We start from the raw sequence: 19,058 nt of genomic DNA, 5'->3' as shown, positions 1-19,058 counted from the left end.
GCATACCTACAGAGAAACGAAAGATAAAGAAGACAATGCACCAAGAAGAAAAAATAATGGATATTAAATTAAATTAATGCCGTCATAGGCATTAACACTGAAATCACGTGAGATCGAGGAAGGAGGCATCTTGTTCTCTTGATGCCCAACATCCCCCTCTTATTTTGATGCCAGGACGTAGACACAAGTCTTACTAGCAGATCAGGAGGCCTATACTTAAATCACTATGGTTAAAAGCAAGTAGTTGAAGGAAAAACTCCAGGCACAGTATCACACCACCTTCCCCCTAAATGTGCAGGCTGAGTATCACAGGAAGCCTCTTATACATTCGGTCCTGGTCACCCCACCACACTTTGGGCCAATTGCTGTGCCCCCAAGGGGTGCGAGTCCCTCACTGGCTGCTGCTAGTGGAGACTGCGGCTGCCGCTGGTCTCATCGGACACTCCCAGCATCCGTGCAAAATTGCAGTTCAGTCAAGACTTGCTTCAAAAGTGAAAAGTTACAGGCTGCAGAAAAATAGACTCAGATCATTATAAATTAGGTAGAAGAGAAATTTCCAAAGGTATGGCGCTTGAGTCACCCAGTGAGTCTAGAAAATTTGCTTTATCTCTTTTGGCATGTGTTTGGGTCCTATTATTTTATGTATTGAATGGCATTGAGATTTGAAATATGCTGAAGGAGTGTGAATGGGCAAGTTTGATTTTTATATCTGCTACCGAACTTTCTCTGTCCCTATTTCACACATTAAAAATCCTGGATCATACTGCTATATCCACGGGGAAGTATGACAACCTAAAAAGGGAAATTAAATTGTTAGGGAGATAACTTTGGCAGTAAAGATCCCTAAAAAGGCTGACCTAGAGATATAACTAATAGAAATGACCATTTAGGAAGGGAGGACGTGCAGTATGGTTAAGAAAAATGCACGGGTTTCCGTGGAACCCATGGCTCTACAGACGTACACTCAAGTGGAGTTGATAAGGTTCATGTTTCCCTCAGGGAAGAAACGCTTTAAGGATGGACAGGGTGGTAGAGGTCGATAAACCAGAGTGGCTCGGACTTCTCAGTGCTACAGGTCTTTTCCCGCCAAGTGAGTGGCTCTGAAAAGAGCCTTTGGCTTGCGATGCTCAGGTGGTCCTGAGGCAGCTCATTCGCACATGGTGTACCTGATGACAGCCTTGGTGCCCTCCGACACGGCAAACTTGCCGATCTCCCCAGGCAGCAGCAGGCACACTGAGGTGTGGATCTCTCTGGAGGTGATGGTGACGCGCTTGTTGGAGCGGGCCAGGCGCGCGGCCTCGCTGGCGACGCGCTCGAAGATGTCCTTAACGAACGAATCCATGAAGTTCACGGCCTCCTGCGAGAGGCTCAGGCCTGTGTGCACCCACTTCAGCACCCTGCGGAAGTAAGTGGCGAAACTGGCGAAGTCGTCTGCTGGGCGGCGGCGGCGTCGTTGGCGGCGCACGTGTGTCTTCTGCTTCGACGTCTTCTGCTTCTGAGTCTTCTGCTTCGGCGTCTTCTGCCCTGGGCTCTTGGACTCGGCTTCTTTGCGCTTCTCAGTGTCCAAGATCTCTTCCGAAGTGTGGGAAGACCACGGCTCAGCTATGTTGGAGTCGCTCGCCTTCCCCACAGCTCAGAAGGAAAGGCATCGGCAGCTGCAAGGACCGGTTTATAAAGCCTGCTTTGCCTGACGTCACGGCCAATCTGCAGATCTGATTGGACAGGATGCGGTGCAAGGAGCCGTGTCGCTAAGGCAGGCCATGTCATATGTCCTTGGATATCCCGGGGCTTGGCCGCACATCAACCAATCCGAGTGGGAATCTGGTGACCTTTAAACTTTCCGTGACCTCCAGCAGGTGACGTTTAAACTTTCCTTGACCTCCACCAGAAAAGCTTTGCAACACGCAAGTAATGTCGGAAAAGGTCATCCGTTCCCCTCAGCTGCTTTATGCCTACCAGTTATGCGTGAGAACTTTGCAGAGAGGTCAAACGCTCGGTCTCCTACGCGGAAGAAAAATCACTTTGATCTCCCTGAGAGGGTCTGACCTCTGCAACCCAAGTCGTGACGCCTCAGAATGACTGGCCCCCTGGGGGCCATTTGACTTGCACCCAGAACCTGCTCTCTCGGCGGCTGAGTGCGCGGCGGTGGCTTGAGTAGGAGCTGTCCGACTTGGTGAGCGGAGGGCGCCTCAAAATCGTAGACACGACTGACCAGCTCTTACCTGCAATTCTTATCAAAACCTTCAGTGAATCAGAAGAAAGAGAACGGCAAAACCGCATTCTCCACAGACGGAACCCTACAAAAGTGGGATACCTGCACAGAAATATTAAAAATATTTAACATTTACCAAACTTAAATTGTTTTTAAAATTCCTCAGGCTCCCTCAGACTACCACATCTACTGAATTGATGAAGAGAACCTTGAGCTGTCAGTTCAAGAAAAGCTTAGTCTGATTCTCTAAGATACCCCCAGGGTGAGAGAAGAAGAATGAATGAAATGGAAATACTTTAAAAGTAGAAACGTATTCCTTTGAAAAATAAATGATTCTACAAGCAGAGGTATTTTATGCACTCCCATGAAAATTAATTACACCCAGTGAGCGAAAAGGGATTTATGAAAATTTGAAGCAATTGTGCTATGGTCGAAATGGTCATACTGGGGGAGGGTATAGCTCGAGGTAGAGTGCATGCTTAGAACACACAAGGTCCTGGGTTCAATACCCAGTAGCTCCTGTAAAAATAAGTGAATAAGTAATGCTAATTGCCTCCCCCCTCCCCGAAAAAAAGTTTTAAAAATTAAATGGTCATACTTCCAAATGCATTTCCTGTAAGGTCTTTAAATAGCCGCTAATACTACTGCTAATAAAATAGTTCTAATCATAAAGAAAAAAACAACTATATTTGTTAATAGTAAACACAATACAATGTTAAATTTGTGGGGGAAAAAATGCAACAAGGAATTGTTTGGGCCATGATGATAATGCTAATATGAACCCAAAAGCTACCAAAGGGATCTCTTGTGATTACAAATTCTCAAGGAGATCTTCCCACTCAAAACCAGGCTGTGGAATAGAATTTTCTTTGGCATCTTCCTTTCCCGTAAGGAAAGTCTAGTGTTTTTATTTGGGTGCAATCATTCAAGGAACTATAATTGTTAGAGGTCTTAGTGAACTATTAATTTCTGTCACTATTCACACAAAGTTGAACATTTTAAATAATGTATATAAATAATTTTGTCAAGACATTTCTCATGCTTTGAATGGAAGGTTTTCCTTTTCCCTTCCATTTACTGCCCAAAGTAGAAGTGTAACTTACTCTTAAAGTATAAACCAAGCTAGGGTCACCCAACGGTACTCAGCTATTGCCTAATCTACTCTGCAGTGTAAGAGACACCTGACACTAGTGCTAGTGCCCTGGAGGTATCCCTCCATGGGAGTGTCCAGCAGGTTTTTTTTTTGTTTTGTTTTTTTGTTTTTTTTTTTTTTACTTGTCAGCTCAGAACTCTCAAACAGCAAGGCAGAAACTAAGAGCCCTCTTAGAGATTAGCTCTGTAATGAGCATAACATCATTTCTTCCATACTCCATCAGTCAAAGCAATTCCAGGCCTGCCAGAGTCAAAAAGAAGGGGGAATCTTATCCATCAGAGAAGTGTCCGGGAATGAACAGCCTTCACAAACTTACAACTAGTGCCATACGACACGTGCTTCTTGGGATGCTGCTGGATACCACACACATAGAATGTCTGTATTACTAACTCCCAGTTTCCTTTGGCCACAGTGATATACTCTGGAATCATTTTCAATTTGACTTACCCTATCCGGGTCTTTAGCATGTAGTGGATATCTGTGATCCCGGATAGATTTTTCACTCTAAGTGGCCCTAAGATTCTGATTATTATATACATCCTCCCCACCCCTACTCCTGGGTCCCTGCATATATAGACATAGACCCACAGACTGACAGAGAGGAGAATAAATCAAGCAAGTAAATGCTAAAAAGATGTCGACCAGAAACCGGTCCGAATATCCAGATTTCCTGATTTAGGACCACTAAGTTTCCCCATATTTCTCATGATCATCTTCTATCAAGGGTCCCCAAAATCCTGTCATTTTAATTGCAATTGATTCCTCTCTGTCTTGCCTACAAATGAACATATCCTCAGAGTTCTGTTGGGCAGGTTTCAGGTCACAGAAGGAATTGAAAGAGGAGGACAACCAGAAACTGCCCTTGATATCTACAATCACATGCTCTTGGAGTTTGATTAAGGAGAATACTTGCTTAAGCATTTCCATTTGAATTAATTCCCAAAAAAGATTGAGGTAGTTCATGCTGCATTTCCTTTTATCCTAAAATGTTTCCATTTGAGCTGGTTAGTCCAAAGAAGCATGGTTACTAGGAGATCCTGGTAGAGTCACATTCTATAGGCTATTACCATATCTGATGGACCAGAATCTAGAGTGAGATTCTGGAGATCACTGGGTCCTGCTATCAGACCTAATCTAGCAGATATTTTTATATTTAGTGGCTAACATTTGCAAATCTCAAACTCCCAAATCTATCCCTTCCCACCCCCTTTCCCCAGTAACCATAAGATTGTTTACTATGTCTGTGAGTCTGTTTCTGTTTTGTAGATGAGTTCATAGTGTTCTTTTTTTCCTTTTTTTTTAGATGCCACAAATAAGTGATATCATGTGGTGTTTTTCTTTCTCTTTCTGGCTTACTTCATTTAGAATGACATTTTCCAAGTTCATCCATGTTGCTGCAAATGGCATTACTTTATTATTTTTTATGGCTGAGTAGTATTCCATTGTATAAATATAACACAGCTTCTTTATCTAGTCATCTGTCTATGGACATTTAGGCTGTTTTCATTTCTTGACTATTGTAAATAGTGCTGCTGTGAACATTGGGGTGCATGTATCTTTTCAAATAGAGTTCCCTCCTAGGATATATGCCCAGGAGTGGGTTTGCTGAATCATATGGTAAGTGTACTTTTAGTCTTTTGAGGAATCTCCATACTGTTTTCCATAATGTCTTTCAACATTCCCATCAGCATTGTAGGAGGGTTCCCTTTTCTTCACACCCTCTCCAGCATTTATGGTTTGTGGACTTTTTAATGATGACCATTCTGACTGGTGTGAGATGATACCTCATTGTAGTTTTGATTTGCATTTCTCTGATAATTAGTGATATTGAACATTTTTTCATGTGTGTATTGGCCATTTGTATGTCTTCATTGGAGAATTGCTTGTTTAGGTCTTCTGCCCATTTTTGAATTGGGTTGTTTATTTTTTCATTATTAAGTTATATGAGCTGTTTATATATTCTGGCAATTAAGCCCTTGTCAGTGTCATCTTTTGCAAATATTTTCTCCCATTCCGTAGGCTGTCTTTTTGTTTTGCTTATGGTTTCCTTTGCTGTGCAAAAGCTTACAAGTTTAATTAGGTCCCACTTGCTTATTTTTGCTTTTATTTCTATTGCCTGGGTAGATGGCCCTAGGAGTACATTGCTAAGATTTATGTCAGATAATGTTTTGCCTATGTTTTCCTCTAAGAAGTTTATAGTGTCTTGCCATATGTCTAAGTCTTTAAGCCATTTTGAGTTTATTTTTGTGTATGGTGTGAGGGAGTATTCTAACCTCACTGGTTTACATGCAACTGTCCAGTTTTCCCAACACCATTTGCTGAAGAGACTGCCTTTACTCCATTGTATGTTCTTGCCTGCTTTGTCAAAGATTAATTTATTAAAAGTTTGTGAGCTACCATAAGATCTTGTATATATTTCCCTGTGCTATACAGTATAATCTTATTTATCTATTCTACACTTTGAAATCCCAGTCTGTCCCTTTATGGTAGCTCAGAGAGAAAAAAAATATGACAATGAATATATATATGTTCATGTATAACTGAAAAATTGTGCTCTACACTGGAATTTGACACAACATTGTAAAATGATTATAACTCAATAAAAAATTGTTTAAATAAAACATATAATGGGAAAGAATCTGAAAAGAAAATATATATGTAAATATATGTATAACTGAATCACTTTGCTGTATACCTGAAACTAACACTGTGAGTCAACTATACTTCAATAAAAAATTTTTTTAATTAAAAAAATAAAAAATAAAATAAAAGTTTGTGGGTTTATTTCTAGGCTCTCTATTCTGTTCCATTGATCCATATATATGGGTTTTTTTTTTTAACATTTTTTATTGATTTATAATCATTTTACAATGTTGTGTCAAATTCCAGTGTAGAGCACAATTTTTCAGTTATACATGAACATATATATATTCATTGTCACATTTTTTTCTCTGCGAGCTACCATAAGATCTTGTATATATTTCCCTGTGCTATACAGTATAATCTTGTTTATCTATCCATATATATGTTTTTTTAACCAATACCATGCTGTTTTGATTACTGTAGCTCTGTAGTATTGTCTGAAGTCTGGGAGGGTTATTCCTTTGGCTTCATTCTTTTCCTTCAGTAATGCTCTGGCAATTTTGGGTCTTTTGTGATTCCATGTAAATTTTAGGATTATTTGTTCTAATTCTGTGAAAAATGTCCTGGGTAATTTGATAGGGATTGCATTAAATCTGTAGATTGCTTTGGGTAGTATGGCCATTTTAACAATATTAATTCTTCTAATCCAAGAACATTGGGTATCTTTCCATTTCTTTAAGTAATCTTTAATTTCCTTAGTGAACGTTTTGTAATTCTCCTCATATAAGTCTTTCATTTCCTTGGTCAGATTGATTCCAAAGTATTTTATTTTTTGGATGCAATTTTAAAAGGGATTGCTTCTTTCCTTTTCTGTTATTTTGTTGTTAGTGTAAAGAAATGCCACTGATTTCTATGTTACTCTTGTATCCTAGTACCTTGCCAAATTCTCTTATTAGCTCTAGTAGTTTTTGTGTGGAGCCTTTAGGTTTTTCTGTATATAGTATCATGTCATCTGCATATCATGACAATTTTAGTCTCCTGCAGTGCTTCAGGATCAACTGTAAGAAAATCATTTTTTAAAAACATTTAAGGAGTATTGATTCATGTGGGCAATTAATGGGTGATGGGATGTGGAATAAAGCTGCTATGATTGTGACCCAGACCCCTTTCTCTGGCTTCTGGAAGACATTAAGCTGGGGGAGTAGACAACTGGCAACAAGAAAACGTGGGAAAGTTGGAGAGAAGGAGAACAAAGTAAGAGGTCTAGCCTGGGATACAAACTATCTTACTTTCAATGGATGGAAAAGATGAGGTCATAGAGCTTCCATCTATCTTCAGGAGACATCAGAAATCATCCTGATAATAATCTCTTTTCAACAAGAGTAGAGCATGAACAAGGTACAAGTTTCAGCAAGGCAAAGGATAGGAAGATCTTATTGTTAGGAACTGCCTGACCAGAATTTCCTTATTTCACCCTAAATCCACTGAGTTCACACACACACACACTCAGAGAGAGAGAGAGAAAACCCAACATTTTAATTATTTATTGGAGAAATTAATTATTTTATTGGAGAAAATGATGGTATGGCTCTTAGCAAGCTGCAGCAAATTTAAGCCTGAAGCATTAAGATGCTAAGTCACCTGGGCTGCAAATCCTGTTGTTAAGATAGCCCTCTTCCCTCTCCTGGGCTGTCATCCATATCTACTTAGTCATCATGGTCTATTGGTTTATTTTTCTCATCTAATGTACCTCACATCTGTCCCTTTGTTTACAGTCCTGTCCTCTTACCACTCTATCAGACCAGGTGCTCATCAACTCTTGCCTGAAAAACAAGTGAACTAACTAATGGGGAGAAAATAAAAGTGTCAGTTTAAGAGTAAACTTACAAATATCCTCTTATGGGAAGAGATCTGTGTTTGCTTTAACAAACACTTTGACGGGTCATTCTGATTGCTCAAAGATTACCCTTGGGACATGGTTGGAATAAACCTAGAGATAAACAGCTCTGCTTGAGAAATTAGCAGTATTGTCATGGTTTTGGTATTTGCGATCTGAGGGAAAGTAGGGAGAAGATTCAAAGCGAGAGGAGAATTGAGCAGCATTGAGAAAACTCAAGCTCTATTAGAATGGCTAAGGAACTTTTAATGTGAGAGATATTTAATATTTAATTTTAAATTGTTTGCTGTGATACTGTAAATACTTGGTCCTTCAGTAAAATCTGTGAGCACACAGCTATTGGTAGCATATGGGAAAGTGAAGGAATCAAGGAGTGAGCAAGGAGGCAACACAGTATATAGAAAAGGAACCACATACCTAGGAGGCATGAGAAGAGAATGAGAACATAGTGGAAGCAGAAACTCAAAGACATTGGTGACCAGAAGAAACATAAGCCTCAAACTTTCCCTAGAATCTCCTAAATCTTAAAGGGCACAATTACCCCCACAAGCCATAAGGCTTGGGGCCTTGCAGGGACTGAATCTATATCACACTACCACTGATTGTTGGGTACTTACTTGCTGCTCTTCAGGTTTCACTCTTCATCCCTCCCCACTCTTCCCCATGCTTTGTATCCAAGGAGAAAATTGACTTGTATTGACATCATTAATGGGTTTTATTATATTATGGCTTTCTGTTGGATTCCATCATTGAGAAGTCCTGGCAGGAGATTTGAGAGAGAAAAGAGAGTGAGGTCAGGGTCAGCTCTAGAGAACTTTATTCAGTGGGTTTGAGATCAGGATTAGAAATTTATGTTTTAAACAAGGCCCCCAAGCGATTCTCATGATCAGGAAAGTTTAGGAGACTCTGCTAAAAGAATGGAAGATGCTGAAGAGTTTGATTTGGGGGGGGTAAGCTTTATTTTTTAATTGAAGTATAAAACACATACAGAAAAATGCACAAATTGATCCATGCATTTTCACAAAGTGAACACACCTATGAAATTAGCACCAAAATCAAGAAACAAAACAGTATCAGCACCCTAGAAGTTCTCCAAGGTACTCCCTCCCAATCACTACTTCTTCCAAGGGGAAATACAAATCTCATTTCCATGAGTATTGATTAGTTCTGTCTGTTTTTGAACTTTGGATAAATGGAATGAAACACTGTGCGCTCTTTTGTACCTGGATTTTTTCACTCAGCATTATTTTGTGAGATTCATTCTTGTTGCTGTCTGAATGAAAATTGGTCATTTTTAAATTGCCATTCTAACATACTACAATTTATTTATCCATCCTACTGTTGATTTGCTTCCAGTTTGGGACTATCATGAACTGTGTGACTATAAACTTTCTTGTGAATGTCATTTTGTGCACATATACACACATTTCTGTTAGGTATATATTCAGGAGTGGGATTTATGTGTCACTGTATATGTATATGTACATTCTTAGCTTTAGCAGATACTGCCAAACAGTCTTCCAAAGTGATTTTTCCAATTTACACTCCCAACTGCAGTGTATGAGATTTCCAATTTTGCCACATCCTTGCTGACACATGGTGGTGTCAGTCTTTTAGGTTTTAGGCATTTTGTTGGGTGTATAATGATATCTAATTGTGGATTTATTTCATATTTCCCTCCTGAATAATGAAGTAGCTGCTATAGAATTTTGAGGCCTGAAGAAACTAGCTAGGATGACAGCTTGAACCTGGAGAATGTCATTTTTGGGGCATTATTACCATATTTTTAAAATTTTATTTTATTGAGTTATAGTCAGTTTACAATGTTGTGTCAATTTTCAGTGTAGAGCACAGTTTTTCAGTTATACATGAACATACATATATTCATTGTCACATTTTTTTTCACCATGAGCTACCACAAGATCTTGTATATATTTCCCTGTGCTATACAGTATAGTCTTGTTTATCTATTCAATATATACCTGTCAGTATCTACAAATTTGAAACACCCAGTCTGCCCCTTCCCACCCCCTCCCCCTGGCAACCCCAAGTTTGTGTTCTATGTCTATGGGTCTGTTTCTGTTTTGTATTTATGTTCACTTTTCTTTTTCTTTTCTTTTCTTTTTTTAGATTCCACATATGAGCAATCTCATATGGTATTTTTCTTTCTCTTTTTGCCTTACTTCATTTAGAATGACATTTTCCTGGGATATCCATGTTGCTGCAAATGGTGTTATGTTGTCATTTTATGGCTGAATAGTATTCCATTGTATAAATATACCACTTCTTCTTTATCCAGTCATCTGTCGATGGACAGTTAGGCTGTTTCCATGTCTTGGCTGTTGTAAATAGTGCTGCTATGAACACTGGGGTGCAGGTGTCTTTTTGAAGTAGGGTTCCTTCTGGATATATGCCCAGGAGTGGAATGAGTGTGTCATATGGTAAGTCCATTCCTAGTCTTTTGAGGAATCTCCATATTGGTTTCCACAGGGGCTGCACCAAACTGCATTCCCACCAGCAGTGTAGGAGGGTTCCCTTTTCTCCACAGCTTATCCAGCATTTGTCATTTGATGGCCATTCTGACTGGTGTGAGGCGATACCTCATTGTAGTTTTGACTTGCATTTCTCTAATAATTAGTGATATTGAGCATTTTTTTCATGTGCCTATTGATCATTTGTACTTCTTCCTTGGAGAATTGTTTGTTTAGGTCTTCTTCCCATTTTTTGTATTGGGTTTTTTTTTTTTCTTATTAAGCTGGACGAGCTGCTTATATATTCTGGAGATGAAGCCTTTGTCGGGTTCATCTGTTGCAAAAATTTTCTCTCATTCCGTAGGTTGTCATTTTGTTTTGCTTATGGTTTCCTTTGCTGTGAAAAAGCCTGTAAGTCTAGTTAGGTCCCATTTGTTTATTCTTGCTTTTATTTCTATTGCTTGGGTAGACTGCCCTAGGAGAACATTTTTGAGATGTTTGTGAGATAATGTTTTGCCTATGTTTTCTTCTAGGAGGTTTATTGTATCTTGTCCTATGCTTAAGTCTTTGATCCATTTTGAGTTTACTTTTGTGTATGGTGTAAGGGAGTGCTCTAGCTTCATTGATTTCCATGCTGCTGTCCAGTTTTCCCAACACCATTTGCTGAAGACACTGTCTTTATTCCACTGTATATTCTTGCCTCCTTTGTCGAAGATTAGTTGCCCAAAAGTTTGTGGGTTCATTTCTGGGCTCTCTATTCTGTTCCATTGGTCCATATGTCTGGTTTTGTACCAATACCATGCTGTTTTGATGACTGTAGTTCTGTAGTAGTGTCTGAAGTCTGGGAGGGTTATTCCTCCAGGCTCTTTCTTTTTCTTCAGTAATGCTTTGGCAATTCTGGGTCTTTTGTGATTCCATAAAAATTTTATTATGATTTGTTCTAGTTCTGTGAGATTTGTCCTGGGTGTTTTGTTAGGGATTGCATTAAATCTGTAGATTGCCTTGGGCAGTATGACCGTTTTAACAACATTGATTCTTCCAATCTAGGAGCATGGGATATCTTTCCATTTTTTGTCTTCTTTAATTTCCTTCATCAATGTTTTATAGTTCTCCATTTATAAGTCTTTCACCTCTTAGTTAGATTTATTCCTAGGTATTTTATTACTTTGGGTGCTATTTTAAAGTGGATTGTTTCTTTACTTTCTTTTCCTGTTGATTGAGAATGTCATTCTAAGTGAAGTAAGCCAGAAAGAGAAAGAAAAATACCACATGGTATCACTTATATGTGGTATCTAAAAAAAAATGAACTTGTTTACAAAACAGAAACAGACTCACAGACATAGAAAACAAACTTATGGTTACCAGAGGGGGAGATGGGTGGGAAGGCATAAATTGGGAGTTTGAGATTTGGAGATACTAACTAATATATATAAAATAGATTAACAACAAGTTTATACTGTATAGCACAGAGAACCATATTCAATATCTTGTAGCAACCTATGGTGAAGAAGAATATGAGAACAAATTATATATGTTCCTATGTGATTGAAGTATTGTGCTGTACACCAGAAATTGCCACAACATTATAAACTGACTTTACTTCAGTAAAAATATATTAAAGTGAGAAAAAAACTAATGTGCCCTTTTAAACAATAACAATTTATTGAGACATAATTCCCATACCAGAAAATTCAGCCTTTGAAAGTATATAATTCTATTGTTTATAGTATATTTTCCAAGATGTTCAATCACCACTACTATCTAATTTCAGAATGTTTTCAGCACCCCAAAAAGAAACACTGTACCCATTAACAGTCCCTCCTGTTCTCCTTCCCTTACAGTCCCTGGCAACCATTAATCCACTTTCTGTCTCTATGTATATACCTATTTTGAACATTTCATATAAATAGAATCATTTTGTGTCTACCTTCTTTCATTTAGCATAATTTTTCAAAGTTTATCTGTATTGCAGCATATTTGGTACTTCATTCCATATTGTAACTGAATAACATTTTATTGTATATATATACTACATTTTGTTTATCCATTCACCAGTTAATGGGCATTTGGATTGTTTCCACCTTTTGGCTATTGTTAATAATGTTGCTATGAATATTTGTGTACAAGCTTTTGTGTGGACATATGTTTTCATTTCTCTTGGCTATATATCTAAGAATGGTATTGCTAGGTCACATTTTGAGAAATACTCCAACTGTTTTCTGAAGTAGTTGCACCATTTACAATCCCATCAGTAATGTTCGAGGGTTCTAATTTCTCCACATCACTACCAACACTTGTTATTTTCTGCTGTTTTTTTGTGTGTTAGTCATCCTATGAGGAGTGAAATGGTACATCATTGTGGTTTTGACTTGTGTTTCCCTGATGACAAATAAGGTTCAATGTCTTCTTATATGCTTATTATTCATTTGCATATCTTCCTTAAAGAAATGTCTATTCAGATGCTTTGACTGCTTTTTTAAAATTGGGTCATTTGTCTTTTTATTGTTCAATTGTAAGAGTTCTTTATATACCAGTTCTTTATGAGATATATGATCTGCAAAATTTTTTTTTCCCATTCTGCAGGTTATCTTTCCATTTTCTCAGTGATATAATTTGAAACACAAAAGTTTAAAATTTGATGTTTGATGAAGTCCCATTTAACTACTTCTTTTGTTGCTTGCACTTTGAGTGTCGTGTCTAAGAAACCTTTGCCTAATCCAAAATCAACAAAGATTTACTCTTTAATTTTCTTCTAATAGTCTTAAAGTTTTAGCTCTTACATTTAGTTTTATGATCCATTTTGAGCTAATTTTTGTATATAATGTGAAGATGTTTCCAACTAGTGGCTGTAAGCCAACTTGCCCTACCTCTCAGTTTCAGGATTATTTTGCTGATAACTAGCTATTCCACTTATGCCTTACAGATTTTTACTGCACACAGTGGACTACTTCTCAGTCCTGGTACTAAATCCCTTTCTCACCACTTACTTTGTCAAAATATGGCTCAACTAAAATCTAGTGACCTTAGGGGGTTTTTTTAAGAGGGAAAAAGAAAATCTTCTGAAATCAAGTGCACATCTTTCCTACTTGAAGGGGAAATAGAAATTACACAGCTTCTTGCTGCCATCTGCTGTCAGGAACAGTTCATACAACAACTGGTAGCCCCAGAAGTTAATTGACTGGGTTAGCCAACTTAAATGCTTCAGGGGTTGGGTAGGCAGTAGGAGTGCACACAAGGTAGACCATGTGAACTGCTCGCACCAGCCCATAAAAAGTTGGCAGCAGCCCCTCACCACCATAGAATTATTGCCACAAGGGAACATTGGTCCAGTAAGGCCAGATCTTTGGGGTTTTTTTTAAAGAGAATCCAGAAATCTAAATATTTAAATGTGAACTCTCCCAATTTTTAACTGACAACTTAAGAAGATATAAGGGCTGTACAGACCAGACAAAACATGTCTCTAGGATGATAGTGTGCAACCTCTCTCTCCTGCTGCAGTCCCAAGGATTGTTTTGATAAATACAGGAGTCAAAATTAAAAGCAATTTTCTCTAATGAAGTTCAAGTGATATTAACAGTAGCACAACATCTTAAAGCTGCTTGACTTGTTTCGGGATCTGAAGACCTGGGCTTCCTTGAGAGTAGGGACCAAGTCTTCTGAATCTTTGTGTCCCTATCAGTGAGTACATTGCCTCGGAAAAAGTAAGGTAAGTGCTCAATCAACACAGAATAGGTGAACAGGTTTATGCTTTGACCTTGCTACTAAAGAGATCTTGGGTGATTAAAATAGCTCCTCTGAGCATTTATTTTTCTGTCAGGTATGAGTTGTGAAGCTCAATTTTCATGAAAGTGGCCTTTATACAAAGATGACGATAGTGGTGAAATACAAACTAAAGAAAGGAATGTTTAAATTCTTCATGAAGACGTTCCTGAGCATAAACTGGGTGAACCACAACCCAAAGTCCTCAGATTTCAGAGAAACCAAAGCCACACTAAAAAGAACCCTGATGAAAATCAGCTACAGAACAATTTGACACAGACTCATAAATTACAGTAAATTGGATGATTAAGGCTAAATCCACAACTTTGCCCTCATACACTATTCAAAATCCTCTACCTAATTACTTTTGTGAAATATGAACATTTCCAATCTTTAAAATGTCATAAATTGTGCTGATTATGAGAATCAAGTGTCAAGATGGGTTGATGAATTGCAATCTAGATTTAATGTTTCCCAAAATTACCTTATCATAACACTCACCTCACAGAGGGAGCTTGTTAAAATACAGATGCTCAGGCCCCACCCCCTCAAGATTGTGATTCATTAGGTAAGGGTGGATAGAGTCTGTTTTATCCGCATTTTACAAGGCCTCCAAGTGATTCATATTCTCAGGCAATTTGGGGAAACTCTAAAGAGGATTTCGTTTCTGATCTTGACTTTTTAAATCAGTTTTCCCTGCACTCCTACTTTCTGGTCTTTGTCAATGACATGATAATCTTGATCCATCAATCTGGGACTAGTGAAGAGCCCTGACAGAAATGAGTCAGAAGAAAAGATGTACTGGTGACATCAGCATGGTTATGATACTGGCACAGGTCTGGTCAGAATCTAGGATTAGGCAGGAAACAGCAATCAGTTCAATGAGGGTCACGCAGGTAGAGCATGACTGGTAGGATTTAAAGCACATTATATAATATCAAAAAGGTGCCCCAAAGCCAGAGAAGGCTCAGACAGGTCTGACTATAGTTCCAGGAAAAGCTGTAAGGAAACAGCTGCTTCAACTACGTTCTCCAGTTACATTTTAATTGGAACAGTTCAGGAACTTCTGGTTGGCAGTTATCCCAAGGAAAGACCCTTCAGTGAAAGATTCTTAACCTTTTCTGGGTCGTGAATTCCTTTAAGAATTTGATCAACATTGTAGAATTTTTCCCTAGAAAAATACACAGATTAACATTTTCACAAACTATTATTGTCCTGGCTAGAATCTCAAATACAATGTTAAGCAGAAGTGATGAAAGTGGACACCCTTGTCTTGTTGCTGATCTTAGGTGGAAAGCATCCAGTCTTTTACTATTACATGTGATACTAGCTGTGGGGGTTTCATAGATGCTATGGCCCTCAAAACTTAAAATATTGGCTACTTGATCCTGTGCAGAAAAAGTTCACTGACTACTGATTTAGACAATTTACTTTTAATGTCATTATATTTATAGTTGGCTTTAAAATCTTGCTATTTGTATTATTCTTATTCTGTCTGGTTCCTTTTCCTTCTTTTCTTGCCTTCTTCTGGATTAATTCAATTTTTCTTGATGATTTATTTTATCTTCACAATTGGCTTATTAACTACATTTTTGTTTTGTATTTATTTAGTGATAGCTCTGGCACTTACAATATGCTCTTTATCACAATTTAACTCATCACAATCAGCTTTTAAATGAATTTATACCACTTAATGTTGCACAGCAAAGGGAATTACAAGCAAAATGAAAAGACAACTACAGAATTGGAGAAAATATTTGCAAATGATGCGACCAACAAGGGTTAATTTCCAAAATACACAAACAGCTCATACAGCTTAATATAAAAAAAATCCAAGCCAATCAAAAAATGGGCAAAAGGCTTAAATAGACATCTCTCCAAAGCAATACAGATGACCAACAGGCATATGAAAAGATGCTCAACATCACTAATTATTAGAGAAATGCAAATCAAAACTACAAATGAAGTATCAACCCCCACCAATGAGAATAGCCATCATTAAAAAATTTACAAATAATAAATGCTGGAAAGGGTGTGGAGAAAAGGAAACCCTCCTATACTGTTGGTAGGAATATAACTGGTGCAGCCATTATGGAGAACAGTATGGAAGTTCCTTAGAAAACTAAATATAGACTTACCATATGATTCAGCAATCTCACTCCTGGGCATATATCTAGAGAAAACTCTAATTTGAAAAGACACATGCACCCCAATGTTCGTGGTAGCATTGTTTACAATAGCCAAGTCATGGAAGCAACCTAAATGTCCATTGACAGATGAATGAAGAAGATGTGATATGTGTGTGTGTGTGTGTGTATGAATATTATTCAGTCATAAAGAATGAAATAATGCCATTTGCAGCAACACAGATGGACCTAGAGAGTATCATGTTAAGGGAGGTGGGTCAGACAGAGAAGGACAAATATTGTATGATACCACTTATATGTGGAATCTTAAAAAAATGGTACAAATGAACTTATTTACAAAACAGAAATAGACTCACAGACATCAAAAACAAATTTATGGTTACCGAAGGGGAAAGAGAGCATGGGGGATAAATTAGAAGTTTGGGATTAACAGTTACACACTACTATACATAAAATATATAAACAACAAGAATGTACTGTATAGCACATGAAACTATACTCAATATCTTGTAACAACCTATAATGGAAAAGAATCTGAAAAAGTTGCAGATATATATGTGTAACAATCATTTTTCTGTACACCTGAAATTAACACAACATTGTAAATCAAATATACTTAAATTAAAAATTAAATTAAATAAAATTTTTTAAAAATTGATGCTACTTAACATGTAGAGTAAGAACTTTACACTACATGTTTTTTTTCCCCACTCCTGTCCTTTGTACTTTTGTCATATGCTTATGCCTTACTTCTACAATACATGGGGAGGGATGGTTTGTTTGCCTTAAACAAGTATCTTTTTGGAGTTCTAAGTTTATTTTATAATTTACATTTGGTAACATTTTCCATTTTTCTTTCCTCCTTTCTTTTTTCTCAGTGTACATTTCTGTGAACTTTGAACAAAAAACATACAGTTGTGTAACCTCTACCACAATCAAGGTTCAGAACATACCATGGATGCTCTTCTGTTATGCCTGATCTGTGTAAAAAGGATTTTTTTGCCATTTAAGGTTGTACTACTTAATCATTTTCTCAAACTGGTGGTTGGACAGCACGGGGATTTACAGGTTTTTTGAGAGCTAGAGGGCAGTGCTGTAAATCTGAGAGAACAAACTCTTTCTCTTCTGAAGACCCGTAGGTATCTCCTGTTCATAGTTCACTAATGCATTTATTCTCATCAGCAAACCAGAGATAATCACAGGTCCATGTCCCCAGGTTAGATCAAACTAAAATGTTCTCAAATTTTAATGTGCTTCAGAATCAACTTGTGGGCTTGTGAATACAAAGATTGCTGAGTCCCACACCCAGGATTTAGCAGATCTGGAGAGGGATCAGAGAAATTACATTTCTAACAAATTTCCAGGTGAGGCTGATGCTTAACACATAGTGTAACCACATTTCAATAACCATTGGTTCAGATTATAGCTATCATTACAAAAAAATTCCACATTGCTTGTTCTTGCATGCTTGTTCCAGACTCCTCTATTTTGGGAGTGGGGAGGGGGGAATAGGTGCATGTGAAGTGTATTTCAAACTTCTGGCACCATCACCAGCACTAATATCATATGACGCACAAGTTGAAAAACAGGTATGTGATATTTGTTGGTGTTTGATGCTGTTTGTTTTCTGATACCTTGTAAGTGAACAAGAAACATGTAGAGTCCATAAATCAAAGTACTAAAAACAGGTAATTGTGAATATTAATACATTTGAAATCTACTGGTTATATCTTCTAAACGTTGAGGCTTTTCTTCTTCTTTTTTAAAGACTGAGTTTTTCCATGAACAGACTCATTCGCAGTACTTTGTATACTAATCAAGGGTCCCCCATAGTCAGTGATAACGTATTAACTTTGGTTTTTAATTTCAAAAAATACTTATGTGAACCTTATCTTTATGTAGGCCCTAGAAATACTTCAAACAATGCATTGGAATTCCGTAGACAATATGAAATAATAGCAAGAAGATCATGACATAAACATTCCCTACAAACTTGATTCATTATGTAGTTAGAGGTATTCTGAGCTGAGGGCTTTCATCAGTTTATTTTACCCTTGACTGAAATTCATCAGAAAAAAACCTCTTTGTATTGGCTCTTCTTTTGGTTATATGGTGGCATGATTTTTTTCAGGGGGTATGATTTTTAAAAAACAGCCTCTGAAAATTTAAAACAACATACAAACTGTAGTGGTCAATGCTCTAAAATTATCTTAGGAAAGAATTACAGAACCGTGTAAGGGGATAACCTCTTCCAACCTGTCCAGAATTAAAACACAATGACTAATTAATGTATAAATGTATATTTGGATACTGCTTTTCATTATCCAAAGTGCTTCACGGACATTATCTTATTTGGTTGTTCCCAGCAACATTATGATGATAGCAGGGTAGATAATATCACCCTCGTTCTATAAATGAAGAAATTGTGGCTGAGGGGTTTAATGATTTAGCAGAGGTCACATACATCTTAAAAGAGTCAGCCAGCACCAAGACCCAGGCATGCTGACAACTGGTCTCGTGCTTTTTCCATGATGTCAACTGCCATATAGTAATAGAAACACATTTCACCCATACACTACTCTAGCTCCCTTTGTATATAACCATCAATCCCTTAACATTCCTTCCAGTCTGTGTCTTAATGTACTGTAGATATTACCATTCATCTATAGTGAAAGCTCTACACATAGTATTTTCTACTGTAGGAAATGAATGTTTGAATGTTTGGATTATTGTATTGACAGAAGACGGAAGATATTTTCCTTGATGGGGAATTATAACTTTGTTTTTTTCCAGCAAAATTCATCCTGAAATACAGGCCAGTCTAAGTACTTTCCGT

At 37.6% G+C, this 19,058-nt stretch overlaps 1 protein-coding gene across 1 annotated transcript in view; it reads right to left on the bottom strand.

The window, feature by feature from the left end:
* Positions 1 to 1,147: 1,147 nt before the first annotated feature.
* LOC116150991 (histone H2B type W-T) overlaps positions 1,148 to 19,058 on the bottom strand; it is a 23,509-nt gene continuing 5,598 nt past the window's right edge. The window contains exon 2 of the mRNA XM_064483170.1: positions 1,148 to 1,621. Within this exon, the coding sequence (XP_064339240.1) occupies positions 1,148 to 1,621 (474 nt within the window). The remainder of the gene's footprint in view (positions 1,622 to 19,058) is intronic.

This window comes from Camelus dromedarius, chromosome X (assembly GCF_036321535.1).
Source record: "Camelus dromedarius isolate mCamDro1 chromosome X, mCamDro1.pat, whole genome shotgun sequence".
Lineage (NCBI taxonomy): Eukaryota > Metazoa > Chordata > Mammalia > Artiodactyla > Camelidae > Camelus > Camelus dromedarius.
Note: the sequence above shows the minus strand (reverse complement) of the source record. Positions and strands in the feature narration are given on the sequence as shown.